Source organism: Phyllosticta capitalensis (assembly GCF_038381095.1).
Source record: "Phyllosticta capitalensis strain CBS 128856 chromosome Unknown BKA78scaffold_3, whole genome shotgun sequence".
Classification (NCBI taxonomy): Eukaryota; Fungi; Ascomycota; class Dothideomycetes; order Botryosphaeriales; family Phyllostictaceae; genus Phyllosticta; species Phyllosticta capitalensis.
Window position 1 is genome coordinate 210,024 of NW_027117441.1, and position 27,261 is coordinate 237,284.

Genomic DNA, 27,261 nt, shown 5'->3' on the forward strand with positions numbered 1-27,261 from the left:
GAGTCTTATTCATTGGCCAATTTCTCTTAAATCAATGAGTACAGAACTACTCAATTCCATCTGTTCAGTTGCTGTTAGGTCTGGTCGCCAGGTTGATAGCACATTTGTTTTGCCATTCGTCGGTCTTGGAAATTTTCTGCGTGTTTACTCCGCGGTTCCTTCCTGTTACCATCGATCGCCGCCTTCCAACCTTGCACCTTCCTTCTACTTCGACAGGTCCTCAATCCAAACCTCCCCCGCGCAATCCCAATCGACAATTTCTCTTTGGCAACATCATACCCACCTATTGGATTCTCGGTTCATTCATTCTCGGCAGCGATGCGCGGCGGCCAGAGCCCATTAGATGGGCACACTTTGCATTCACCACCCACAACACGAGTGGGCAGGCTTGAGAGGGAGGATGCGTCGTCATTGCAGGATGCTTCTGACCCGGAAGCAGATCAAAGTGTCTCCAGTTATAATGAGAACGAGATGGATTTGGATTCACGCGATGAAGGAGAGATTGATGTGGCTGATTACATTGTTGCTGAGTTCATTGCATCGGACGATGAAGCCATCTTCGGCGCAGACGACAATAAGGTCGCCCTCGGCGAACAAGAGGATGAGAGCAGCCCCGCCTACAAGTTAGATGAGGTCGCGTCAGTCAACACTGGATCACCCGTGCCTGAACCGAACATGGCGAATCTTGGCCCGCACAGCATCGAACAGAATCGTCTCGGCATGTGTCGCGACGACATCGGTAACATCTCGTCGTCGAGGGCTTTCCATCCCAGCGCCGTATTCCCAGACCTATATGCACCGCCGCCATCGTCAACACCTTTGCGACCACCTCGAGGTCTCCGACACAGAAGAGGAGGAAGCATCAACATGCCGCAGTGGGAAGACCTGGGGACTCCCACGCCTGCCATTCGACACACTGCCAACCTCGTCGAGGTGAACAACACCACGCTGACCCCGTCGTTGTTGCCCGGAAGAGCGGAGCTGGACGAGGAGGAAGGTCAGTTCTTCAGGACATACTTCGAACAGTTGGAGGCGGAAATCAAGAGCAAGCCTAAGGGATCTTCGAACGGTAAGTACCATTATTCGAACGGTTGAAGCTACGGGACAGCCACGGGGTGACGGTGGCCATGATCTATGGCGACTTTGGCTTTGGCTCTATCTCCCTTGGGCATTTCTCGCTGACTCCAGAAACAGACAGGCCGCCACGTAAGAGAGGCAGGCCACATGGCAACCAACAACCGCATTCGAACAGCTCATCGCAACTACCGGTCACACGCTTGATTAGACGTCGCCCGGACTCAGCTGTGCCTTGCAACAACAACAACTTCATAGGACCTCGCGTGGTAGATGTGACACATGACGAGGTAAGTGAGCACCGCATCTGTACATACACACCACCCGTTCCGCCTCCTCTCACTTGTCCGCTCCCACGCGAACGGGGTCCCGCTAACATCTCTAAATCTAGCGGTCCTCATCTACAGTCTCGGGCCTCCCAGACGATCCCGAGTCGTCGCCGCCATCCTACCCTCTCCTCGCGCCAGTCCATCGCGCCGCTTCCGCGACGATAGTCTCGTCCCCGTCTCTCGCGACCGCTGCTCAGGCTAACCGCCATCTCATCACCACGCCGCAAAAAACGCTCATCGACCCCTCGCGCGACGACCCCACTGCCTTCAACACCGAAACCCACGTCTGGAACTGGAGCTCGCGCAAGTATGAAGCGATATTCCCTGAGACGCTTGGCAAGGAAGAAGCCATTGACGTGCCGAGCGATGCCTTCGCCGGCGGCTTCGATAGTCTTCACGATGTGGATTTTCCGTATGACGGCTTGGCGGGCTTCGAAGTCCCGGCCGAGTAAGGAGCGTGCGTGCGTCTTGCATTTCGGACGCGCCATGGCTGGATGACCTGCATTTGGTACTGGGCTTGTTTTGGGATCTGGCCGGTGGCTCCCTTACGCTTGGGGTTCTGCGCTTTGGCTGGACTCGGTCTTGCTTTCCGCGGACTGCGGGCTTCTGCACTCGTTCTGCTGCTGCTGGCTTTTGGAAAAGCCAGTGGTTGTTGCATCTCATCGGCAGCATTCTCGGCTGGACTTGATATGGGCTGGGGCATCTTGAATGACTTGGCATTGGCGCGAGTATTCGTTGTGGTCTTTGCATGGATTGCGCAGTAAGTACGGATTGTTTCATTCTTACCTCGCCGGAAGATGTCCTGGACGTCATTGCTGGCGCTTTGGGTCTTCGATAGAGCCAGATGGAAAGAAAGGAACGGGCATTGGTTGTCATCCAGTGGGTAGGTAATGGTGGGTAGTCTCTTTATTCTTGATTGCTTTTGATGCAGCTTCTGCGCTCTTTGGGTCCGTGGAAGAGATTGGAATCTTGGATTTCAAGAGCTCCAGGCTTAAGGCTGTGGCTTGGGACTTGGTCGTGATGTGAGTAAGTAATGATTTCCATTTTGTATTTTTTCAACCAGCTTGGGTACGCAGTCATCTTAGAGGAGTCAAGAGCTTTGGAGCAAAACGGATGGTAGCCAGCAACACCAACCCATGAAGACCGGGACAGTCTGGTGAATTGATCATTCGGTCTCATGGGCTCGGAATGTGTAATCTTTCATGTGCATCAACCTCACTGGTCTTTCCCCTTAGACTGGAACCTGGAGCCTGGAGTACAAATTGCCTATCACAACGATGTATCTCTCCCCCTGGACCACCCCCACGTATTAGAACATCCTGTGCTAAGGGGGCGTGACAGAGCACGGACCTATCTGTGCCCTTCGATACATTACCTCTGGGGGATACGTCTCAAACAGGAATACCCAAACGACTGGTCTACCGACGATGATGCCTTTCTCTCGGGTCCCATGTGTCAGAATACCACGTGGTAGAGGTACCTGATCAAGCACGGGCCCATCTACGCTATTCCGGTTCGATGCGTTGCTTCCAAGTAGTATTTTACCATGGACTCTTCGGCTGGATTGTTCAAACAACATCGAGAACTTCTTGGACCTGGATCAATTTACCTCTTGGCACACTTCTTTTACTTCCTTTTGACCTTCAGAGTGTCTCTGTGCTACCTCTAGGGGGTTATTCCGTTAAAGAGTCTTTGCCTGGATTGGACAAGTAACGGCAAGGACCTCCTAAAATTCGATCCAGTCACCTCTTTGCACACTCCTCTTGAGGCTACGACTGTCACATCGTGACTCAATTCTTCCTCGGTATCGATAGCCTCGGCGGGCCCATCGCGCTGTGCAGTGTTCCTGTCCCAAGGAGCGCGGGAGGAGCTTTGGTCGAAGTTTGGTGACTGGCATCAGAGACGAGCTGCTCTGAGCAAGGTTTGCAAATCATCGAAAAGCAGCAAGACGCCAGCCATTGCCTCTGGTACGCAGTCTCTGCTTCTCCTTCGGCGGTTGCTCCCAGGCGCCCATCTGCGTGGTCACCCACCGTCTTTGCTGTCCAGGTCCCCCGTCGACCTCTACTCCACTACGCACCTCAACCCTTCAACCAACACGACGCGCAAACTCTCACCCCAGGTGCAGCAGGCCATCGCCGCAAGCATCTCTGCTCGCACATCCTTGGTTTGTCTTGGACCGTTTGCCCCAGCCCAACGGTTGGCCCCATCGCCATGGCGAACCCACCACGAGAGCGCAACAACCGGCACTCTCGACGCCGAGAATCTCAAAGAGGCGGCACCCAAGCTCATCAGCCACGGCGTGACGGCCGACGTCCATCACAACCTCACGAAAGGTCTGGCTCCCAAGATCCTCGTCGGCAAAGCAGCCACCGCGCGCCCTCGCAAAGCGTTCCTCCACATCGATTTGACCAGACGGGACCGGAACATCGCACCAGATCACGGACTCCACACCGCAATCTTCAGCCCCGATTCGACTCGGAAGACCCTCGCAGCCGCAACGGATTCGTCCACCTTGGGAGCGCTCAATACTCCGACTACCATCCTGAGGATCGTCCCTTTGGCGCTCGGCCTGGCATGGCGGGCTACCACGGCCACCAGGACAATCACAGACAGGGAGACTGGCCGGAGCGGATGGACGGCGCGCCTGGCTATCCTGATCGAAGGCCGGACATGGACGCATATGCAGAGCCCCGGTCTCGCGCATCTCAACCACGATCGATGGGAAGCATTCCTCCTCATGGCCAAGCACGCGCCCCAGAACACCAAGATCATCTCCATCGCCACGATTCAGCATACGCACATGGGCCACCGCGCCGCTCTCCTCATGACTACGCCTTCGCGGAAGGTAGCTCAGGATATGTGGCTGGGAGTGGGCCAAGAGGAACCCGCTATCCCAATGACGAAAATGGCCAGCTGTATTTCCTAGGTGCCTCGCGCCGCAGTGCCACACAAGAGGCAGAGTTCAGTCATGGTCGCCTCCCTCCACGGTCAAGTCAGGGCCCTGACTTGGGGGAAGAGTACTTTCCTGATGCGAGCGTGTCGCGCGACGGCTACTGGGAATTCGCACCAGCTCCTCCGCATTACCAGCAGATGCAAGACGGCCGTGCAGGTCTTCTTCCTCCCTTTCAGCCGGCACAAAATGTCCATTCGAGTCCTCCTCCCTTTTACCAGCACGCGCACGGAAGTCGCGCCGCCTTCTCAGAAGCATCCACATACGAATTTGAGGATACTATGATCCAGCAGTACCACCGCTCAGCTTCCGGGGGCCATCATGATAGCTACCCCGCCCATCAGGGTGCTCGAGAGTATGCACGCGACCATGTCTCCCCTGAGGACGGCCGCATGACCAGGACTTCACGCCACAATTCCATGTCTGGACCAACAACGTCTGGGTCAGCTCTCAAACTCTCATACGTGGACGAGGACGAGGAAAATAGAAACAAGGCCTGGGCTTTTGCCGTTGAATCATTCAACAAGGGCGAAATCAAATTACTTATTGACTGCGGTAGCCCGTACTTGGAACAAGCTGCACGGAAGCTTCTACAGCAGGTCGAGGCACAGAAGGCATCAAGGGACAGCACGCCCGCGTTCAGGTCGAAGACGACTTCGAAGCCAGTCGCTCCTCGCAAAATCTACCCATTTGTCGAAAGCGATGCAGAGAACGAAGTGACAAGCCCGAACGACGAGAGTGCTGCTCAAAAGCCCGAGCAAGGCCAAAAGCCTGCAGCGGATGTCTGTTTGCTGAACTCAACAAACTCTTCGTCAGGAGCGGCTCAAAGCAAGTTGCTTCGCGATCGCGCACGGCAAGGTTCACGGCCACGAACTGCGGCAAGCGATACTGATCTTGCTAGTCTGTTTGAGGAATCGGGTGCAGCTGCTGACTCGACCTCGCTGTTTGTCCAAGAGACCGTCACTCCTGAGAAGAAGGATTCTGCTGGTATCGAAACGACTGCGGCTACAAAGGCGAGTCCGGGTGATCCGCATGAAACTGGACATGAGGGATTGAAGAAAGGTTCAAAGCAACACGACCAACTGACACCCTCGAGCGATTTGGGGCCAAAGCCCACCGCCAACGGTGATGAGGATTCGTTTTCACACCCAGCGTCAGCGTCGCGGGCCGCCCCAGCACCTGCTCCAAAGGTCGACAGAGCGGAGATGGCCAGAATTATGGCAGAAAGAAACCGGCAGAAGGAGCTCTCGAAGACGCCGACCCCACAGCCAGCGAAGAAGAATCAGCCTACGTCGCAAGCTGGCGCAGCATCAACTGCCAAGATCGACAAAGCCGAAATGGCTAGATTGATGGCAGAGCGAAACCGACAAAAGGAGGTCAACTCGATGCCTCCTCCTGCCAAGCCAGAAACGAAGACGCAGCCAGCAACTCCACAGCCTGCCAGAAATGTGCAGCAGCCTCCTGTCACTGGTAGTTCCCGAGACAGAGCTATTTCCATATCCAGCAAGGAGAGCGAGAGTGACTACACTTCAAGTGAAAACTCCGACGAAGACGAGCAAGACAATTCCAAGAAAGATGATGCCAACAAGGAACTGGCCAGCCGGCACTCGAAAGAATCCATGGAAAGAGCCCTTAGTCTTCTCCGAACTGGGTCGTTCAGTTCATCTTCCAAAGACGATGAACGTCCAAAGGGCCGTGGTTCTGGACCGGCTAGGGATTCCGATATCCGGGCGCCGAAGAAGCAGTCTGCAGCGCTTTCCAAAAAGTCGGATCAGCAAGCTCCACAAAAGATCACAGCTGCGAACAGTCCGCCGTCCGGATGGCAGGCTGCCTCCGCAATGATCCAGAAGTTGCCGGCCGCTCCAGAGGGCAAGAAACCCGCAGCTGTCAGCGCTGGCGCCACCCTTTCAAAAGTCTCCAAGACTGTCGATGGCCAGCGCAAAAAGCAGGAGACAAAGGAGAAGCATGAGTCGGCCGACAAGAAGGAGCAGGGCGCCAAACACCCGGATCAAGCTGAAAATCAAACCAAGGAGCATGAGATGGAAAGCTTTGAAGACTCCATCGAAGACATCATGGCGTACAGAGCGGAAATGGAAAGGAACGCGCAAGCAAAACGAGAGGCTGAGGAAGAGCTGGGTCGGCATGCCGCGCCCGAGTCTGAACCTGAAGCTGACTCGGAAGACGAAGAGCCTCAGCCATACACCGGATCTCGACCGTCCATCAAGGCTCCCCGCAAGGCTCCAGCACAGAAGCCAAAGAGCGTGACAGCTCAAAGAAGACCGAGGCAGGTTCCTTCAGCGCGAAAGATTTCCAACAAGCTTGTCACCACCGAGGACGACGAGGAGGAGGCTGATGATGAACGGGTCAAGGCAAGGCCGGCGGGTCGACCTCTTGGAAGGCCTCCCGGGAGCACAAATCAGCCCGCGCAAGCAAAGAAGCGGAACGCCCCTGACGATGCGTCGTCGCAAGCCAAAAAGCGCAAGGCCTCTCCCGAACAAGAGCAACCAGCCGAATTGGCATCCACTGCAAAAGACAACAAGCATGGACTTCCGCCCCTACAATCGCCCATCTCGTCGCCATATCTCAAGGCCTGCCTCGACTCCCATGGGGGCGATGTGGAGGCCTTCAAGGCGGCCGCGCCAACGTGCGCCAAGGTCTTGTCTCAAGAGATGAACGTTGATGATGTCAACGAGCCAGGCGACAAGGAAATGAGACCGACTCTCAAAAGAAAGACTCCTCCGCCGAAGCCTATCATTACCGACTTTCGTCCTGCAAGGAAGAAGCGCTTGCCCGAGGCAATTCATGACCCTATCAGAGAGGAGGGAGAGGAGGACGAGGCCCCGGCAAAGCCAACGAAGAAGGGTCCGCAGGCTGTGAGGAGGACCTCGAAGCAAGCCGCCGTTGCTTCGAACCCTGGTGCGGCTTCCCCTCAAGAGTATGATGGGATCATCATGGTCAATGAGAAAATCAAGACTCCACTTACGAATTGCGGTGCCAATTCCCTCGCCATCGTCGAAGCTGACAAACTGCTCGTCAAGTGGCGCAACATGGGAATGCAATGGTCATGGATCCGCACACTTTACGCCAACGAGACGGGCTACGTCTATCACAAAAATTCGTTGATCCACCGCTACAGGCGTACTCTGGAAGCATACCCGGAACTAGCCACGGCGGCCGTTGCGGCGCCCAGCGCACCGCACACTGCGCAGCCTCCAGATGCTCCAGTGCCCCAACCGCTGGAAGAGAAGCAAGCCGAAGAATCCAAACCCAGCCTTGGCGGCAAGACGTGGAACTTGGATGCTCTGGAGGCGTGGCACGCAAACCAGCGCGAGATTGCTGCGTTCTTGACGGACGGTGAAGGTGACGACGAGGACGAGGAGGTGTCAGACGCTGTCGACAGTAAGCAAGTGGTGCTTCACAGCCGCCGCGAAGTGCGTGCGCCTTCCCCTGAACCGCTGGATGAAAATGAGTGCTGGTATCAATACCAGGTCTGGCGCAAGGTGTGGAAGAAGAAGGAACCTCCCAGTACCTCTGCCGCCAAGAAATCCGACGCAGACGCAGACGCAGACGCAGACGCAGACGCAGACGCAGACGCAGACGCAGACGCAGACGACGAGGAGGAGCAGGACCTGATCGAAGTCCTCGTGCCCGAAACCGTCGTCGGTCGCAGCTACTACCACACACTGCAAGAAGCCAACGCCGCAGCGGGACAAGAGATGCGCGTCGGGCGCTTCGGGGCCAGCGGCATCGGTCCCACGGGCGCTACGGGGTGTCTGGCCTTCAATTACGAGGCCGGTCCGCACGGCATGGTCAACCAAGAGGCGCGCTTCGCCGACGACGTCGTGGTGCGCGTGTGGGTCGACCGCTTCGTGCGAGCGCCCGGAGTGGCGCGTCAGGACGAGCTGCAGCTCGAAGACGATCCGCAGAAGCGCAAGCCTGATGTGCACAGCGCGCCGCACGGCTGGCAGGCCAAGGTGCTCTGGGTCATCAAGTGCAAGGAGGTCGAGGTGCGGCAGACGAGGAAGGCGAAGGCCCGCGACATCGACAGTGAGGAGGTGGTCGCGTCACAGGAGGCCGGCGACGACATGATTGAGACGGAAGAGACCAAGCTTCTCAGCATCACAGACCTGGGTGCCTACACCGTCCTCGACGCCGCGAATCGCGACGCTTCGAAGCTTGCTCTGGACCGGGTGCACCCGACCTCGAACAAGAGCATCGATGCAATCCAAGCGCGCTGTGATGTTCAGACCGAGCTCAACGAAATGGTCGCTGCCTGTGAGGCGAGTGAGACGGCGTTCAAGGTTGAGTTCGATGGCGAGGAGGAGCTCGTGGTGGAAGGTCTACAGAGTGACAGCATGAGGACGACGAAACGGGTCATCACGACGTTTTGGGTCGAGATCAGCATGCTGCAGGGGCCACGGAACATCTAAGGTCCATCTGGGCAGATTTTGGGGCGTGGTTTGCGGACTTTGGAGTTGGGAGTAGTATTCAACGAGCGTGGATTGCACGAGAAGAGGACAGGCCGAAAATGTAAAGGATGGAGGGAGGAGCGAGTAGCATGCAAACAGGGTGGACAAGGTGGCCATTAAACAAAACCATAGTCAGCCCAACGCTCGTGAATGAAGGAGAGTTAGAGTAGACTAGCAATCAATCATCATTTCACTGAACAAATGGTCTGACAAAAGCTTGAACCATCTTCATCTGTGTACGACTGCTTGCCCCGACTTGCTAGAAAGCAAAGGAAAACGGCGGCGTTTGTGTCTCCCACTGACTTGGCTGCTATAAAGAAGACTGCGGCAGCACGCGGAATTTGCTGGCCTGCAGGAGTGGTGTCGACTGCTCTTTGTGCACCCGTCTTTGTCTTTGGAACCTTCTATATGCAACGCCACGTAAAAAATCTCCCTCTGCCTTCGAAACTCCTCACCTCTACCACATGGGCGCGCAAGTCCGCTCCATCCACACCACATCTTTCTTTTCAGAGCTTTCTTGCGCCCAATATCCACCATGCTCGCTGACAAGGTCCCCTTTTTGACGAATGTGCCAGTTTCCCGACTCCCAATGTTGCTTCGCCCTACTGCTGATCTTTTACCATACTTTGCGACTGCGTAGGCTACAAAGGCGCCGCTTCTTTGCGGACTGGCGGTCAGGTGAGTGGTGGAAGGCTCTGCGAATGTCTACGGGCGGCGGGCTTTTGTATAAAGAACAACACCTCAAATGAGTCCTTCGGACAAAATGGTCAGGGTTTTCGAAAAGATTCTTTTCATTTGCAAGGACCCTAGACGCGTCAAGATGCTCCTCCGAAACTGTATATAGACCCAACAGGCCGAGGATCGCCTGCGCGGCAGGACGAAACTTGCTCGTAGACTGATCATGACGGCATTTGTAGTAAGTCATGGTTGCTCCTGGAAATTGTCGTGGAAAATTATTGACAAGGGTTTCACAGCAAGTCATTAAGCAAGCACGTGGAGATTGTCATGCCGGCGAACTTGAGATGCGAATGGATGGTTGGAACCAAGCCTCTTCGTTCCTCTTTTTGTTCTACCTTGTATATCACATGTATATTGGCTATTACTGCTCGAAAGACAGACTAAAATGACGCCAGGGCTCTTGATGCTTGACTTCAATGCCGTTCTTCATTACCTGAAATCGCAAACTTCCTGGGACGGACGCCTCACCAAAGTACTATAGAAGACGCGCCGAACGCGACGCAAGACGACAAAGACAGGCCAGAGGTCAAAGCCGCCGAAAGCAGTGTGCAGGCCCCGGACGGGTTCAATGCCACCCCATCCGCTTCGACTCTGAACACCGGAAAGCTCAAAAATGAGGTCATTGAGCACCTCGGAAGCAAACTCCTCAATGATCTTGGATTTTTGGAGACCCTCAGGTGTGCAATTTACAAAGCCGGAGCATGAGCTACGTGAAGAGGAGAAGAAAGCGTCGGCAAAATTGCACGAACTCAGGCCCATTGGAGGCGAAGCAAGCTATCAGCTGGCACAATCCTTATTCCAGGCACGAAACTTTGCGGAAGGATGAAGGAGGAAGCAGATGCCAGACTGGTGCACGAGTACGTCGTCGTTGCACAGAGGGCCGCAAGTTTTTAGTAAGTCACGATGGCCCTGTGACTTTCTCTGAAATATTGCTGACAAGGCTTGCACAGCAAGAGCTTGAGCAAAGACTGGGAGATCCTCCTCCCCGATTACCTCAAACAAGTCATCGACTGGCTGCAGCCATACTTGTCAAAGGCGACAAAAGCTTTGCAGCTACGCAAATCCAAATCAAAAAGAGAGCATACACAAGAAGCCCAAGAAGATGTTCAAAAAGAAGAAAAAGAAAATATCTGGTGCTGCGAGTCAGGCTTGAACCCACGAGCTGGACCCACAAGAGACACTGTCACAAACTTATCCCCGTGTCACTTTGGGGAGTAGTAATGAAGGTCCATTGCTCTGCCAACCTGACCACAGCACCATTGAGGAAATGCTCGCTGTTTCAAAATATAACCATACTTTTCGAGGGAGGTGGAGCTCTACGGAACGTGATGCGTCCATGATTTCCGTTGCGCTGGATGGACGCTGTGGCGAAGGCATTCACTACATGACATCACCTTAAGCTGTATTTACGTTCCCCTAATGTACGAGAGCAGGTCTTGATGCTTGCTGTGGTCGGAATTGCGAGGCTAAGCTTTGGCTTGCGACTACGCGGGAGATAAGTGGTTTTAATCGAGTAACGATGGTCTTTGGGTGTTGACTTCCACTCTGCTCCACACCCACTATGTATTTCCTAATTGAACCTTTAGTAGTTTTTGATTAAATAAAAATCAATAACTACTGTACCAGTAAGGTTGCTTTTCGTGCCGTTGTGCAATTAAGATGGTGAGAGCGCGGATCAAAAGCACTAAAGCAATTAAGTTAGTCCTACGGTAATGTTAAGAGGAAGTGAGTGAGCAAGCTGGCAAGTTCACAATACCGAAGTGATCAATCACCTTGGCCAAATTGTGCATTCGTATCCACACTTTTGGACTTAGTAAGTGGTAAGGACTTGTGTCAATGGGAAGTAGCGGTTGTCAGTACCAAAGGTTAGGGGCGAATGTGAACTTGGTGGCTAAATTCGCTGTGTGGCTTGAAGCAGAAGTCTCAATTTTCCATCTTCTTCGGCTTTTTCATGGGCTGTCGCACTTTCGCTGCTGGGTGCTTGCTGCTGCGGTTGACTTTCCTACAGCGACCAGTGTCCGCACGCAGTTACCGACGCGCTGCCACCAACACACTGAGCTCCTTCCTCGCAAAACATCGCCGCCTGATACTCAATCGCGTCTTTGAGACTCACTCGCCGGCTGATATTTGCCCCGAGGCCCACGCAGCCAAAATCACACCGTCCACCTCGAACCTCGATTGACGACATTTTGACACTGGCACCCGCCAACCGACCACAATGGCACCTGAGACTGATACCTTCCCTCACAAGCGCACCCACCGGAGAAACCCTTCGTCAACTTCAGACGCTGGCATTTTCGTCAGCCCTGGCCGACATTCTGCTCCCGTCGCTCCCGTCTCGGTTCAAGCCACCATGAAATCCTCGTCTTCTGAACCGCAATCGCTCGTCCGACCACCGGCAACGAAATCCAAAAATGTTGGTATCCAGAACTTGATCTCGCAAGATATGCTCCCACGCGTACGCTTGGACGGCCCGTACCAAGCTCGCCATGACAGTGCCAGACAGCGCACCCTTCAGCCCCATGAGTGGACTGATGAAATGATCAAAAACCTGGACAAGATCGTTCACATCTGCAAGGATGTTGACAGGGCGAGAAAGCTTCTGCACAACGAGATGCAGAGCCGTCAGGCCCAAGGTCGCTTACGCGGAAGGGTGAGGCTGGCTGAAGGGCTTCTGATGACGGACGTCAATCAGGTGCTGCACTACCTCAGGACGAACACAACTTGGGATACCTCTCTTGCGCCCATGGAGGACACTTCGGATGTTGAAGACATGGAAAAGTCCCCGCTCCCGCCTCAGAAGAAAGTTTGCTTTTCCTCTCCCGCGAAGGAATCTACAGCTGCACCAATCACGACCACCAACAGTCAATCTCCTCACGACATAAAGGTGATCAACGACCTCAATAGCATGCTTCTCAAAGACCTCAACCACGTCCGAGCCATTAGATTGGCTTTACAAGACAAGAGCACCACATTGAAGACGGAGCATGAATGCCGCACTGCCAGAACGAAAGCACTCGCCAGGCTGCATGAGGTCAACATGGCGGAAGGTATGACAAGCTTAGAACAGCTCAAGCTGGAGTATGCAAAGCACAGCTCCCTGCAGAAGCAGGATCAGCAAGCCCGTCTGGCCCACGAGCACGTCCTTGTCGCGGATAGGGCCGCAGCCCTATAGTAAGTCACGGTTGTACTTGAATGGTTGTGAATCATTACTAACAAGACTTCCACAGCAAGGCAATCAGCGAGCACGTTGAGGTCGTTTTGCCGGACAGCCTTAAAGGTGCCATGGAGTGGCTACAGCCGAGCCTCTCAAGAACCCCAAAGCCCGCCCCACAGCTGGGCAGCTTCAAGCCGCAGGGCAAGAAGCGTAAGGTGTTCGAAGAGAGCGATGGCGAAGACTCCTTCGAGTCTTAATTCTGCTTGGCGGACCTCCTTCCCTTGGAGACCTCTCTCCTTTGCTGAGGTACCAAAAGTCCTTGGTAAGAAATCATAAAATTTTGCAAACATCTATAGGATTGACACATTGCAGGCATTTCACCCTTCCTGGCTTCTATACTTGTATATTATTTGTGCATTACTTCAAAAGGCGTCCGGCAGATATGGGAGTTTGTAGTATAGATACCCAAATACCTAATGCATTGTATTCACTGTACACACAATGCTGATGGCGAAGGATCCTGATGACTCCCCGAACACCTCTCGCGAGCTTACAGACATATCGGCGCCAAAGATGGACCCTCTCGATCCTGCCAGCCTTCCTCGCGAGCTGCCTGTCACAGCCTCTGACGCAGACAAGGAGCCTAATTCAATGGAGCTCTCTTGAATCTCCATTCAGTAGGTAATCATTCTCCTTCTAATTGACGCTTCTTCCCTGCTAATCATTGCTCTCAGAAATCGAAGCCCCTGCACCCAGAAATCACTCGTGACTTCCTTCCCGATGGAAGCTTCTCGACAAAATACGAGCATCCTAGCGACTCTTCTTCACAAATGATAGCGACGATATGGGACTATTTACGGAATGAGGAGGGACCTGGAGGTTGAAACGTAATAGCGAAGGACTGTAACAAGTGGAAGCCTTCGGGTTTGCCAGCCGGAAGAACTACCTCGGTGCGTGGACAATTCAGAGGTGGGCAAAGCGATGGAAGACCCCTTCGGACATCGGAGCTGGGAAAGGATAGATTTGTCTGTCCGACATCAGGAGGAAAGCTTTGAAGATGGCCTGTGAGCTGCCGCAAGCTCCCCCAGTAAATACGATTCTTTTCATGCAGGTGGTCACGGGCGGCGAGTACAGCACCTTCCTCCTTCCTCTCGTCGCTTCCCTCCAAGTACCTCACCCCGCAGCTCCCTCTGAACTCTATCCTTTCTCAAGCTTCTTTCCACACGCCGCAAGATCATGTTACGCAGCCGTCTTTCGCCCGGCTGGGTCCTATCCTTTCACTACGGCTCCAAGCTTCCGCCCGTCGCTCGAACGCTCCGTACCCGTCAGTCGTCCTGATGTTGCATCTTCAAACCGCAGCGTCACGCACTGCTGACGCCTTTTGCAGCAACGAGCCCATCCTACCTCAGCCTCTTGTCACTGGAAGCCATGGCCCCCACCACCAAACGCAAGACACGCGCGGACTCGCGCGCTGAGCAGCACAATAAGCCAGGGAAGCCAGAGGTGAAGAAGCCGGAGAAAAAGAAGGTGCAGACGGCGAATGCCAGAGTGAAGAAGCCGGAGGTGAAGAAGTCGGAGGCAAAGAGACCAGGTTCGAAGAGGCCGCAGGCCAAAAGCGCACCCATAAAGAAGGCAAAGACAGAAGAGCCGGAGACATTGAAGGCAACCACAAAGAAGGTCAAGGTAGAGGAGCAGGAGACAAGGAATACAACAGCAGCGAAGGAGCCAGAGCCAAAGACAACAGGGGCAATTCAATCCGCCGAGCTGCCAATGCCGCCATCCGTCGTGGCCAGGATCATTGCACACGCTGCCCGCGAGAACATCTCCAAAGCCAGCCCCGCACGTCGCATAGCAGCTGCTACTATCACAGAGTACCTCGTCGACGACCTCAAGAAACTTGCGGAGTTTGAGCGCAAGAGGCTGCCTCGGACAACGGAAAGCGAGGATGAGCTTCTGGCCAACTGTTTCCCTGTTGGCTCTGGAGGGCAGGAGCACAAAACTGTTTGGCATGGAAGCTTCGAGCCCAAAGATGGCTATGATGTGGAACTACCTGTGGCGTTGTTCGATCAACGATTTACTGCTGGCAACGCTGAGAGGTTGTTGTCAGTTTCCCTCTGTTGCTTTGGATTACCGCCGTGTTGTACCAAGTCACTGACGCCCCATGCAGTAAGCAGCTGGAGCAGGAAAACGGCTTGGTACTGTCAGAAGACTTCAAGGAACGATTCACATCGGTCCTTCCTTGAGACTGAGCACTTGGTGCACTTCGATCTTTCCAGCTTCCCTGATTTCAGCAGCGGACTCATTGGCAAAGAAGTCAGCATTCCTCCCTTTATCTACGATACTCCTTCGCCAACCACCATTACGCTGACAGCCTCCGAACCCATTTTTAGCGCAGATATTCCCTTCAGCAAGCTCCTTCGTACTGCGTGGCCATCTTGTTCCCCCTTTGTACTGCGATTAGACGAGGAACGCGGTCGATGCAACGAGTTTGGCGTCAAAGCGGAGGAATGACGGCGTCGGATGGTTTGCGGATAGAGATTTTGGCATCCTATGGCGTATTGATTCATCAGCGTTTGTCCAACAACATTGAATTGGTCCTCCGGATCTATCCACTTACCAGACATAGCCAAATGGCAAAACCGTGTTTGCTTGAAGCACGTCGAACTTCGTGAAGTCTTTGGCCACCCCTTGACAAAGTCGCTTGCGTGTTGTTTTCTGCTCGAGTGGCCTACAATTGGCGAAGTTCTTTTCTGCAGGCATCATGAATGCTCCTTGTGCCTGCTCTTCTGACGTATTCGATCGCTTTCTTCTTCGATTGACCAGATATGTGGAGGGCAATCAGGGTGCTGTTGTACAGAATCTTTTCCAAATCTTGTCTCTCCCGGGGATCCGAATGTTGCTAGCCCGAAGACGTTCAAAGGGCCTTGAATGATCGTTCTTCATGAGATACAAACTTCTCCGAGAAGCCACGGTCTTTTTCCACGGTCCAAGAACGGTCAATCAAGGGATGACGGACAAGAACTGCTGCTTGACGTGGTCTTCAAGTATCAAGCCGATCGTATCCTCCAGATGCTTCCTTCGGAAATGTCAGCGTTTTCGGCATATGTCAACTACGAGAACTTCACTTACGAGATATCTGCGCATAACTTAGCAATGGCAGCCCGCTCGTAGGCAAGACGAGCCCGCTTTTCGCGCCGGTCCAGAAGGTAGATGTCAAAGCAAGCACGGTCAAAGTCTTGCTTGCTTGTCGTTTCCAGGGCGCGCAGGGCCGTTCCAAAGTTGTTGGTCGCGATGAAATGGTCAGCAAACTTGGCCGCTTCGCCTTCCACCGCCTGCTCGCTGTCGTCGCCCATAGACTCCTTGATTTGTTTGAGCCTGTCCAAATTCCTGGCCAACATGTCTGTGAGGAAAGGATTGTTAAACTTCTTGTCTGCCGACTCCTTCACGCGGTCTTCGTCCTTTGTGGTCTCGGCCTTCTTTTGAGGATGCTCCTCGGGACCAACGTTCTCGCCATCAAATGGAGAGCCGTGGGGCTCGCGCTTGCTGCGGGAGGTGTCTGAACGGTTCTTGTCTGACGAAGCCTTGGAGTTGTTTCCCGACGCGGAGGTCGTCTTCTTCTTGGGCGGCTGCTTGAGGCCACCGTCCTTGCCATCACGTGGGATGACGCTGCGCTCGCGCTTCTCGAAGCGGACGGTCGGATGCTTCTTGTTCATCTCGACGGAGCTGTACGAAGACTCCCAGTCCGACTGCTCGGTCTTGAGCGAATGCTTCTTGCCTTTATTGAGGGAGCGGCATGAATGCTCCCTGTCCGATGAGCCCTTCAATGCGACGTTGTAATCGGTTTGTCCCGATGTGGCCTTCGTACTCCTTGGCGGCTGCTGCTGAAGACGGTTGGTTGAGACCTTGCGCTCTCCTTCTGGCTCGTGCTTCATCTTCTTGTGCGGCTGTTGCAGGAGGCTGACATCTTCCTCGTCAAGTTCGGGGTCGCGCTTGCACTTCTGCGTGTTGGACTCTTTTAAGAGCTTGGCGATTGGGACATTCATGTCTCGCAACAAGACGCCTCTGGCGAGCCGAATGCTGGCGGACACTTCCTCGTCCATCTGCCGATATCTCATTTGGTCACCCAGTAAACTCTTCACGTGCTCTGTGTTCTGGCAGGCGTCAATGAGTTCCTCCAAGGCGATGACGAGCTGAAAGTCCCACTCAGTAACTTCCAGAATGCGGGTGTCCGCCTCGTTGATCATAGCTCTCACCGATCCTCCTGCAAAGACCTTGCGCTCGCGAGGTCTCATCTGAAAGTCCATCAAGTTGTTGATCCCAATGCTTTGGATTTTGACAACGGCGCGTTGGTACCGGTTGCTGAGGTGCCTTGGCACAGCGGGATTGCATTCGCGTTGCATGTCAAGTTGGTGAAGCGACTCACCACGTGCGCCTTCGGGAGAAGAGTATGCACGGCTATGCATGGTACCGGTGACTCTTTCCGCACCGCCGAGGAAGGTATTTGGATGCTCGCCGTCTGATGAAAAGTTCGTACTTTTGCGGACTTGCGCCAGCGTGCTAGTAATGTCGTTCAGTAAAACGCCTCTGGCAAGCCGATGCTTCTCTTGGATGCGCTTGTCCTTTTGCCTGCGCTTCATCTCGTCGGCAAGTAGCTTCTTGACCTGCTGAGGGCTCGAGCAGGCGCTGATGAGCTCCTCAAATGCGTAAAGACGCTCCAAGTCCCACTCGATGACCTTCAGGATACGTGTATCCGTCTCGTTGATTTTCGCTCTCGCCGAACCGCCTGCAAAGACTTTGCGCTCGCGGGGCCTCATCTCAGCGTTCATTAAGTTTTCAATGCCGATAGATTCAATTTTGGTAACAACAAGAGCATGCTTGCGGTTCTTGGGCTTTGCCCGGATACTATCGTCTTGGAATGGTGTACGCTTTGCCTTCTTGTCGAGTTGCTGGAGCGACTCACTGCGTTGGCCATCGAAAGGAGAGTCGGCACGACCACGCTTGGTGCCTTTGCTGTAACAAGGACTTTTCCAAGCCATGGCTGAATGTCGAGCGAGTATTTTCGTAGTCAGAGCAGTGTGTAGAGCGTGTGATAGACCGGCGAAAGGTGTGGTGTTGTGAAAGCTTCGATGATGGGCAGGTGGGTGGAGATGGTGTTGTTTTCGACTTTTGATGACAACAGCGTGTGCGATGGCTAGCGTGCAGTCGGCTCGGATCGGCCTCTGTAAACACCGAGGGTGGTGGAATCGGGCGTGATGTTGAAGGTACGTGATGCGGTGGGCAGGTGTGGGAAGTTGTAGTTGAGGCAAGTGCAGCCGGCTGGCGGAGTGCAGTTGGAGTCGGCTGGAAAGCAGGTAGGCACACTACGTCGCGCCCACAGGGAGTGATCAAACACCTTACTACCTAAAGACTTAGGCATTTAAGCGCGTGAAAAGAAGGCTACAGGGAGCACTCAAGCCCCCCGTACAGCCTTGGGTTTGCCATTTCTTTTGCTGCTCTCTGTGCTTGCCCTTTTCATTTCCAACAGCCACAGGAACGTGCAAACTAAATTTCAACTCCAAAGCCAAATATATGCTTGAGAATTATTTGGAGCTTTCTCTCTTATTGAAATGTTCATGTCATTTGATGGCAAACCCGTTTGAATGCTGCTTGTGCACAGTCGCGCGGTACTTGGCGAGGTTCCAAATCTTTGAGTCCTAGAGTGGAGCTTGTCGCTATCATCCACTGTGTAATCCTCAGCCCAAAATTGAGTCTCAAGCTTCAGTGTCTCATGCATGCTGAATTCATTGGTAACATCTACGGCTGAGGCACCCGCTCTGAGTAGGGAGCTTGAAGGGCGAAGCCCATTTGTAGTAACACAGTCAGTGGAAAAGTGCAGGTACTGAACAGGATCGCGGATTGTTTAGGCAGGCCGGTGACGTATTCCGGACGCTACGGCATAGAATAAACGTCGCGAGCGCTCGCTGTGAGCGGTCAGCAGATTTGGGCTCAATTTCAGCGAGAGTTAGGTCGGGCTGAAAAGGTTTGTCTAGTAGTTCAGCGGTGTATCGAAACAGAAATAGGCGTAAAAATGAAGATACTACCGAGGAGATTCCATGTAAAAGTAGAGGTGCGAGACTGAGGGCTTGTCTCGGTTTTGGGGCTGGTGGAAAAATCCGTTGTGTGTGGTGTGCTTTATATTTTGGTTCAGCGAGACTACTTTCATCGGGTCACCGGCCCCCTGGCGGACTGGGTAAGGTTTAGTTCGTTCGTACCTTCACCAAATGACAAGTAACAGTGGTGCCTACGGGGATACGGTGGCTCGCTTTTTTGCCCAGGTCCAAGTTCGATTCCCGGGGTCCGCCACTTCTTTTACGATTTTCTTTTGCCATCCAACTCCTCCATGGACTCTGCTTTTATGCTAAAGATACTTCCAGTATAATGGAAGTGTTCAGTCACCTCGCCGCTCAGCCTTGCTGGCTCATCATCGGCGTCGTCCAGTCACGTTGCGCCCATCGACACTTCACTCTCACTGACCAAATACGCCCACGACTAACATGAAATGTGGCTGCAGAATTTCATCATTTTTTGAGCTTTTGACAGTAAAATCAGAAATAGTCGATTCTCTTGACATCTGCAACAATGAAGTGTCTCGTCACTCCTCGTGCCCACGGCGACTCGTCGGAGCGCATCGCTACCCTTCCACACGACTGATGGACACCAAACAGCGAATCCCATCTGACATTACCATCTGCGCTCAAAAGTATCTTTCGCCAATGTGTCGGTAATCCTGCGCTCCTTCAAGTGCCGTACCGGCCCAGAGGCGAGCTGACCAACGTCTGCGACCTCCGATCCAGGTTGCCAACACTAAGGGCCTGCTCGACAAGCCAAACAGCCGTGCTGCGTTGCGTAGAGTTTGCGCGGGCGAAGCTCGCTCTGTCGGGTACTGCTGCCGCGCGACGTGCTCTTTGGACAGGTGTCTATCAGGCGACAAGCCACGCATTTGACGCGAGCGGCATGAAGTTACAGAGGCAATTAGCCGGAAATGCGGTGCGGAACGACGTGGAGTTGCGACAAATTGGCAGTGGTTGGTCAGGAATGTCAAGATTGTGATTCAGATGGCGCGTAGACGACGTCTTCGGGGGCGCGGCCCATGATCAACACGTCCGACTCCGCCAATCCTACCACTGAAAGAAAAGGCAAAGACCGAATTGCCTGCTTGCTTGAGCATGCCATCAAATCAGCCGAGAGTTTCGGAACTAGGATTCGGTGTTGAATTCTTTGTTGGGTTCATATGGCGCCTTCTTTTCGCCTCTTCTTTGTCTCCATTGTGCACAGAAAACTCCAGAAATAAGCCGACACATCTGCTCCCTTTCTGATCATCCATCTACGCCCTGCTCCGACCTTGTAAATGATGGTTTTGGAACCGGTGCGATAGATGCAAGTTCCTCCGAGCCGAACTTTTTCGGTTTGTCGGCATGTCGAACATTGAATCAGGTTTGAGTGCAGAACTCGGACGAGAAACAGACGCGATGGGGAGGCGCAAGGATTTCCAGAAGTCGCGTTGGCCACTCTTCAAAATCGACAGCGGCCGAAAGGTATGATGTGCGTCCGCGAATGCCCGTCCTCCTACGGCGACACTCCCCAAGGCAGCGATAAGCCACTGACAGACGAAAGAGGGGAGGCAGAGTGTTCAAACCCAGGTCCAGCCAGGCGCAGTACACGCAGCACAACGCGGCAATCACTCTTGCATCACCATCAACCAGGATCAAGTGGTAAAATGTCATACCCTAAAATGCAATGGACACACACATCACACACATCACATTACACGGACCTCACACGCACCAAGCAAGTCCAAGGAAACAGAGGAAAAAGGGAGAAGCATTAGAGACCCAAAAATACAAGCTGACTACCATACCGACGCCACCCAACCATCCACCCAAAAGGAAAGAAAAAGGAAACAAGGAAAAAGAAGAAACCTAGACTTGCCAATCCATCCATTCGAGACATAAGACATGATGATTGATGTTGAGAGGGTTTCCTTCTTCGTGTGTTTACGCTGGCTTCGCTCGTCGTTCGTTGGCTCGTTTGTACACATCGCATTGCGCTCGTCTTTCGTTCGTTGACCGTTGTTCATCCATCGTACGTACGCACGTTCGCTCGCTCGCTCGGGCAGGGCGGAAGAAAGGAGGCAAGGAAAGGAAGGAAAAAAAGGAGAGGGAAAGGGGAAAAAGCAATCGAGAAGATCAAAGACCCGGGCCTCCACATGTACACAAATCAACACACTGTGCAAGACGCCAACGCGACCTGGCGGTCGGCAGCTAATAGCTGCCTTCCACTCAATCGCGCTTTTGCCTGCTTTTAAACCACCACCTCTCCGCCACACCGTATCGACTCGCCATTTTGTAGGGGGTTTGTATGCTGAAGTTGCTTGCGTCCATGTCGACCAACGCGCTGCTGCGCGCCATCCAAGAAGAAAGGTCAGAGGAGGGCCGGGCGGAAAGGACTGACTGACGAAAGCAGCAGTTGGACCAGGAGCCAACCGAGCAGCCGAAACCGAATGTTTGGACGAGGGGAAGTGTTGGGCGACAGCCCGTGTTCATAGAGAAACCGAAAGCAGTAAGAATCTTGTGTGGCGCCAGGCCCATGATATGACCAGACAGGACAAGACTGAAAGGCCGAAGAATGTGACCAAGAAAAGTGGTAGCCGACGGCCAAATGGCCTGAATGGGGTGGGTAGCAGCAGCGACGGAGGGGCAAGCGCAGCAGATGCAAATGCACACCGATCCAAGAAAACATATGCAAGGCAAGGAAGGTGGGTATCTTTGCGTCCAATCCCCAAAGACCGAAAGAGATGGGGTTAGTTTAGAAGATCATGCTCTTGATGTTTCCGCGACGCCGCTCGCCCATCTTGCCGAGATACCTGGCAGCTGCACTACCACCACTGCCCTTTTGAACCGCAGTCGTTGCCTGAGCGGGGCCGGGGTTGAGTTCGCTGATGGGTCGGCGCTTGTCTGGGCTCGTGCCCACCGGCGCTGTGCGGTTGTATGCCGAGGGCGGAACACGAACGCCGGTAGGAGCTTGCTGCGGCTTTGCATGTTGTTGTTGGCCGGGCTCAAAGGTGGACTGAGGACGCGCGCGAGGTTGCTGCGGGATGCTATTGGGAGTATCCGACTGGCCGTTGGCTTTGGCAGCCGCAGCGGCCTTTGCAGCTGCTCGCTCAGCCTTTTCCTTTTGGAAGACAAGTTCTGCCCACGCCTTGCAAGACCTGGATGAGCCGCCAATGGTATCACCTAGCACCTTCATCCAGCCCTCCTTGTCCTGCGGGTTGTCTGCGTAAAAGTCAATGGTCTCGCCGTTGTGGAAGCGGATGCGGAATCCCTCTTCCACAAAGGCGTAACCCTCGTCCTCTTCGGCAAATCCGGACTTGCGGCGGCCACCGGCTTCCTTTTGCTTGAGCGTAGTGTGGTCATCAATCAACTTGGCTGCCTTGGCCAAATTAATGGTGGCACGAGGCTGCCGAGTCGTCTCATGGAAGGCAGTCAGCTTGCTACCAGTGAGACGGAAAAAGCGGCGACGCCAGTACTGCGAGAAACGTTAGTGGTCTCATTTGATCGAGGGCGGGATTAAAACTTACAGGACAGTCACCACCCTGCTGGCTCAGGTGTCCTTCAAAGATGCGGCTCTTGAGCTCTTCAGCCTCCTTGAGCTCGCGAATGCATGCATTCATGCTCTTGGGCATGTCCTCGTCCTTTGCATTCTTGGGCTTTGGAACGTAGAGAAGCTGGAGAGTCAGTTTGCCGACCTTGTACGGCGGGCGACGGACAACACCACCCCGCTTGCTCTTGACGCTGCTTGTAATGCTCGGGTCCTCCTCTATGGCCCACTCATTGAAGCAAGGAACGTCGACTTCAAATTGACGGCCATACGATTGCCTCTCGTAGTTCTTGAGGCAGACATAGGCCCGAGCAAAAGAGCCATCTGGGCCGACCAGATCATGCAGCAAGTCCCAAGCGGTGGGGTTACTGTTGACCCGCTTTGCCGCCTCGCGTGCTTCGCGTTCTTGCTGTGCCCTCAACGCGGCGGCACGTTCAGCCTCTTCCTGCTGCTTGCGCTCGGCCTCCTTGCGCTTCTTAGGGGACTGGAGCAAGCGACCAAATGCAGAGTTGGTCTTCTTGTGGCCAGACGGCTTGGGAGCAGGAACCACTGGTGGAGCGACCTTGGGCTTGGGCGGGGCCTGCAACTTGGTTTGAAGAGTGAGTTGAAACTCGAGGTCGTTCAACACGACCAACTCAAACTCTTGGCCGATGGGCGCATCACGAGCGAGCTCCAACCAAGCCGTGGTCACGCAGTGGAGACCATTGTCAAGAGTCAGCTGGAACCAGGTCTTCTCGTCTGCAATGTGTGTTAGAACTGCGGCATCGGTTCGAGTGAAGCAACTTACTTTTGGGTAGAGCCATGTCTAGATCCTTGACTCCAACGACCTTGACAAACAGTCTGCCCTTTTCCATGTTCTCCTCATTTTCGTCAATCATGGACATGTCGCCAGAAGTGACGGCACTCTCTTGACCGGGCATGGGAGGCATGGGGCCTGCGGCACTCTTTGGCCGACCTTCACCAATGGAGGCGGTGGAAGGATTGCGAACACTGCGACGTCGAGTCTTGCCGACCCAGGGCTCGGTGGTCCAGGTGTTGCTGCGTTCGCGTGTGGACTTGCGGGGAGTGCTGGCACTCGGCCTTGACCCGGGCGGCGCAAGGAGGCGCTCAGTGGTAGGTGCCGTGGTGGAAGAGTTTGCAGAATTGTCAGAGGGGACTTCGTCGCTAAACTTGCGACTGCTGGCATAGACGATCTTTGTGTTTTGGCGCATGAGGTATCCCTTCTGTTTGCAATCACGCCTGTTAGCAATCTCTCTTTCGGATTTGAGCTTTGCCCGAAGGATGTCTGCTGATGAAGCCAAAACATGGGAATGTTGTACCTTTTGAGATTCGACGACACGGTCAAACTCGCGGTCCAGGTCGAAGCTCAAGTCCTCGCCAATGTCGCCCATGGGGAAATCCAACTTCATCTTGAACGATTGGCGGCGCTTGGGCTCACCGCCCTCACTCTTCGTCTCCCAGTCAGCCTCTTCACGAGACCCCTCCGACGAACCCATTTCAGAGGAACGCTCCTCGGAGACGTGCGACAACTGAGATGGTTCTTCGATTTCTGCGGTCAAGGAAAGACGACCAGTGTGCTTCTCCGGAATCGGCGGTGGCCTTTCGCCACTGACTTGACGGCGAGTTGCCGCCATGGTGGAAAAGTCACTTGGGGTCGAAGAGGTCCGAGTCTTCAAGGTGCCACCAGGGGCCTTGATGGTAGCCACAGGCTCGTCAACCTCGGAGTCGTAGCGTTCATCGGGTTGAATTGGGTGCCTGATGACGGACTCGGGAGTACCAGGCTCATCGTCTTCTGTAGAAGTCATGGTATTGTCGTCGGTTTGCTCTGGCGGGGTGACGGGACGCTGAAGGAAGTCCTCATCGGGCTCCAGCTTTGGAGCAGCGTTCATGGCGACGTCAGCGGGCGGGGGGCTTTTGGACTTGCCAAGATATGACTGCAACTGGAGATGAAAGTCCTCGACATTCTCAAAGGAACCAAAGTCGGGCAGGCCATCAATTTTGCTTGGGGTTCTCTTGGGCACCAGTTCGCCACCCTCAGCAGCGGCGACATCCTCTGCTTTGGGCGTCGGAGGGCCGTCGTCCTCATCAGTGCTGTTCTGCTGACTGGGCTTCTCTTCAGCCTCATCTGTAGAGTAATGGCTGCCGTCATCGGAATCCACATCGTGCCCGCTCATGTCGTAGTGAATGACGGACCCCTCACGTTCCTCGCTTCCGCGGCCTGGCGAGCCTCCTGGACTGTGAAGCTCTGGAATCGAGTTGAGATCAAACCCACTTTCTCCATCTTCAAGCTTGACAGCAGTGGTTGGAAGATCAGGAACGTCCACGTCGAAGTTTGACGACACCTCACGGGATTGAAGCGGGACATCCGGGTCGAACTCGTAGTTGCGCTCCGACAACATCGATGGCTGCTCTTCATAGTCGTAGTCGTCGTAATCGCCGCTCTTGACCTTTTCCATGATTGACTCACGAGAGATGTGACGGAGGTCAAAGTCGGAGCCTTCTGGCTGCTTTTCGCCATTATCCTTCTGGTCCTCTGCAGCATCCAAGGCCTTGGTCGGAGTCCCTTGGCGCGAGTCCTTGATTCCCATGAGGTCCAGGCGGTCCTCCAAAGTCATCGAGGCTCTGCCAATGCTGAGAATGTCCGCCTTGGAAAAATTAGCCGCAACGCGGGGAGGAGAGGGAAGGGTCCGATGAGCGTTACTCACGCGCTCAGCAGCGGCTGCGATGCCGTCGTTCGACTCTCTTCTGCCACGGGGAGTGTCAGGAGGTGAGCTTTGGAACTGTGGCAGCGGCGGCAAGGGTCGCTGCTCTCCGTCAGAGCTGTGAGAACGCTCCCGCGCAGGCTCGAGCTGCTCCTCCTTGGTGTGATGAATGACCGAGTCGTTGTTCGTGAATGGATCATCAAAGGTGTCAGCAAGCTCGCTGTTGGCAGCTTCGGGACTCATGTGGCGCCAGTCCTCAGGCAAGACCACTGGAGTCTTGTCAGTGTCCTCCAGAGAAGCATCAAAGCTATCGTCCCGGTCCATGGAATCGCCTTCAAACTCGTAGTCCTCTTCATCTTCCTCTCCAGACTCGTAGCTGCCCTCGCGCGAGGCCAGAGAGGGCTCGGGAGTGACCATTTCGTATTCATTAATGACTGGTGGCTTGGCCTCAAAGGTGACGCTTTTTGCGTGTCGCCGCAAAGGGCGGGCGGGTCCGTCGCCAACGTACTCGTCGTCCGATGAAAGCACGCTCGAGTCATTCTCAGCGCCCTGGCTGAAGCGACCATTGCGCGACAGAGATGATCGCAAAGGCGACGTGGAGGGCTTTGGTGGCGAGTTGGTGATGTACCCTCCATTGATCTTGGACGTTGCAATTTTGGGCTCGCTTTCGCCGCGATGATGCGTCTTGAGGTTTTCGCGGTTGCGAAGCGGATCGAATCCGCGAGGAACATAGCCTTGGGCGCTGAGCGGGCGGCCTCCTGCCAGTGGACGTTCGACAACAGGAAGCTTGGTCGGGTCGTAGTGGTCCTTTTGCTCGCGCGCAAACATGGTGCTGTTCTTGACGCGCGAAGCCTTCATCAGGTTCTCGATGGAGTTGCGCTTGGGCGACAGTGTCTGTTGACCGTCGAACGAGTTTTCGGAATCTTGCAAGCTGGGAGAATTGGGGTCGCGGGTCTGCCAGAAGCGATGTTTGGAACCGCCAAAAGGCGAAGTGTCGAGCGGGGACGTGTCCCGGCCGCCGACGGGCTTCTACGCAAATGTCAGTCGCACAAGACGCACAGGAATGCGGCGAAACGGACCTTGGTCAGTTGATTGTAGCTGGGCGAGTTTCTGCGACGCTCCATGGGGCTGAGCTCGCGCAATGGGCCTGGGCTGTTGGCCATGGTCTTGAGCGGTGATGCGGTAGGTGTGTTTTTGCTAGTACGTAGAGGCTCGACCTGAAGCGCAAAGAGTTGGTGAGTATGATGCGTGATGACGAGGAGTGCAAGGCTAGGCGAGGAAAACATACTGCCTCAGTGGGCATCTTGGCCAGTTGGAAAGTGTTGCGTGGACTCGATGACGGTCAATTGGCCGAGATGGTGAGGAATGCTACCAGTAGCGAGGAATGCAGCGCAACGGCCGAGGTAGATGAGAGAATCGCCGACGGAAAGAGTGAACAAATGCACACTGGTCGACGAGAAAAAAAGAGACGGGTTGGGAAAAAGGTGAGGAGGAGAAAAAGGTTGGAGGCTTGGGTATGAGGGACGGGAAGGGTGGTGGTGGTTGTGATGGTCGAACCCTCTTGGGCTAGCGTCGTCTGTTGTGTTGTTCCAGCGCCTATCACCCGGGGAACCACGGACCCCTTGTCGCCGCCTGTCGGGGGCCTGAGGGACCAGACTGCGGCTGGTGCTTGTGGCTGGTGCTAGCCACACTTTCACCGCCCGCTCCCACAGCACGAAATCTTTTGCACCAGCTTTTGCGTGTGCTCTCTTCTTCCCTCCAACCTCAATTGCTCGTCGTTGCTGTCTTTTCGCTGACGGCCGACAATCAACATCCAGCCATCATGCTGCGCGCCTCTGCCGCCTCAATCTGTCCCAGGTGCGAAGTTCGCAGCCTCTTTTCCGCCACACATCCCATCACCAATCCCGCGTCATGGCAGCAGTCGAGGTTCGCCTCCAAGCTCTCCAAGCGTCCTTCCCGCATGACACTGTCGAAGAATGTGGGGAGATCAGGCCCAAGATTCACGAAACCAAAATCACGAGGATCTTGGAACGCAGCACCAGTGGCACCCAGCAGACAACCTGCCGAAGACGACCCTTTTGGCAGATCCAGCCGCACAACGTCACCGAGGGATTCGAACTCATCTCGGAATCCACGTCAATCAAGCACTGACAAGGAGCCTTTTGGGCGAGACGGTTCGCAATTTTCACGAGCCCCACGTCAAGAA

At 54.4% G+C, this 27,261-nt stretch overlaps 7 protein-coding genes across 7 annotated transcripts; 5 read left to right on the plus strand and 2 right to left on the minus strand.

Annotated features, from left to right (window-relative positions):
• Nucleotides 1-318: 318 nt before the first annotated feature.
• BKA78DRAFT_293313 (uncharacterized protein) lies at nucleotides 319-1,855 on the plus strand (the record flags this gene model as incomplete). Its single annotated transcript, XM_066886196.1, has 3 exons — nucleotides 319-1,069; nucleotides 1,195-1,364; nucleotides 1,466-1,855. 3 exons carry the CDS (start codon nucleotides 319-321, stop codon nucleotides 1,853-1,855), a joined length of 1,311 nt encoding a protein of 436 aa, XP_066746115.1.
• Nucleotides 1,856-7,901: 6,046 nt separating this feature from the next.
• BKA78DRAFT_307956 (uncharacterized protein) lies at nucleotides 7,902-9,021 on the plus strand. Its single transcript, XM_066887906.1, has one exon. It carries the CDS (start codon nucleotides 8,070-8,072, stop codon nucleotides 8,781-8,783), a length of 714 nt encoding a protein of 237 aa, XP_066746116.1. The 5' UTR covers nucleotides 7,902-8,069; the 3' UTR covers nucleotides 8,784-9,021.
• Nucleotides 9,022-9,723: 702 nt separating this feature from the next.
• Nucleotides 9,724-10,778, plus strand: BKA78DRAFT_293315 (uncharacterized protein; the record flags this gene model as incomplete). The annotated part of the gene is made up of 5 exons (XM_066886197.1): nucleotides 9,724-9,738; nucleotides 9,797-9,909; nucleotides 10,034-10,237; nucleotides 10,277-10,453; nucleotides 10,511-10,778. 5 exons carry the CDS (start codon nucleotides 9,724-9,726, stop codon nucleotides 10,776-10,778), a joined length of 777 nt encoding a protein of 258 aa, XP_066746117.1.
• A 1,000-nt stretch (nucleotides 10,779-11,778) lies between these two features.
• Nucleotides 11,779-12,974, plus strand: BKA78DRAFT_293316 (uncharacterized protein; the record flags this gene model as incomplete). The annotated part of the gene is made up of 2 exons (XM_066886198.1): nucleotides 11,779-12,734; nucleotides 12,791-12,974. 2 exons carry the CDS (start codon nucleotides 11,779-11,781, stop codon nucleotides 12,972-12,974), a joined length of 1,140 nt encoding a protein of 379 aa, XP_066746118.1.
• A 938-nt stretch (nucleotides 12,975-13,912) lies between these two features.
• BKA78DRAFT_366169 (uncharacterized protein) lies at nucleotides 13,913-15,299 on the plus strand. The gene has a single exon (XM_066892572.1). It carries the CDS (start codon nucleotides 14,146-14,148, stop codon nucleotides 15,226-15,228), a length of 1,083 nt encoding a protein of 360 aa, XP_066746119.1. The 5' UTR covers nucleotides 13,913-14,145; the 3' UTR covers nucleotides 15,229-15,299.
• A 418-nt stretch (nucleotides 15,300-15,717) lies between these two features.
• Nucleotides 15,718-17,753, minus strand: BKA78DRAFT_377796 (uncharacterized protein; the record flags this gene model as incomplete). The annotated part of the gene is made up of 2 exons (XM_066892888.1): nucleotides 15,718-15,793; nucleotides 15,847-17,753. 2 exons carry the CDS (start codon nucleotides 17,751-17,753, stop codon nucleotides 15,718-15,720), a joined length of 1,983 nt encoding a protein of 660 aa, XP_066746120.1.
• Nucleotides 17,754-21,452: 3,699 nt separating this feature from the next.
• BKA78DRAFT_92268 (cell division protein anillin-domain-containing protein) lies at nucleotides 21,453-25,722 on the minus strand. The gene is made up of 4 exons (XM_066893972.1): nucleotides 23,673-25,722; nucleotides 23,141-23,576; nucleotides 22,334-23,091; nucleotides 21,453-22,281 (listed from the first exon to the last, which is right to left on the minus strand). Exons 1-4 carry the CDS (start codon nucleotides 25,470-25,472, stop codon nucleotides 21,562-21,564), a joined length of 3,714 nt encoding a protein of 1,237 aa, XP_066746121.1. The 5' UTR covers nucleotides 25,473-25,722; the 3' UTR covers nucleotides 21,453-21,561.
• Between the last annotated feature and the right edge of the window lie 1,539 nt (nucleotides 25,723-27,261).

Coding starts and splice junctions, on each gene's coding strand:
- BKA78DRAFT_307956 (XM_066887906.1), top strand. CDS start 8,070: ATGCGCGTCGGGCGCTTCGGGGCCAGCGGCATCGGTCCCACGGGCGCT.
- BKA78DRAFT_366169 (XM_066892572.1), top strand. CDS start 14,146: ATGGCCCCCACCACCAAACGCAAGACACGCGCGGACTCGCGCGCTGAG.
- BKA78DRAFT_92268 (XM_066893972.1), bottom strand. CDS start 25,472: ATGGTCACTCCCGAGCCCTCTCTGGCCTCGCGCGAGGGCAGCTACGAG. Junction 23,577..23,672: donor GTGTCGTCGAATCTCAAAAG/GTACAACATTCC, acceptor GATTGCAAACAG/AAGGGATACCTCATGCGCCA. Junction 23,092..23,140: donor AGACATGGCTCTACCCAAAA/GTAAGTTGCTTC, acceptor CACACATTGCAG/ACGAGAAGACCTGGTTCCAG.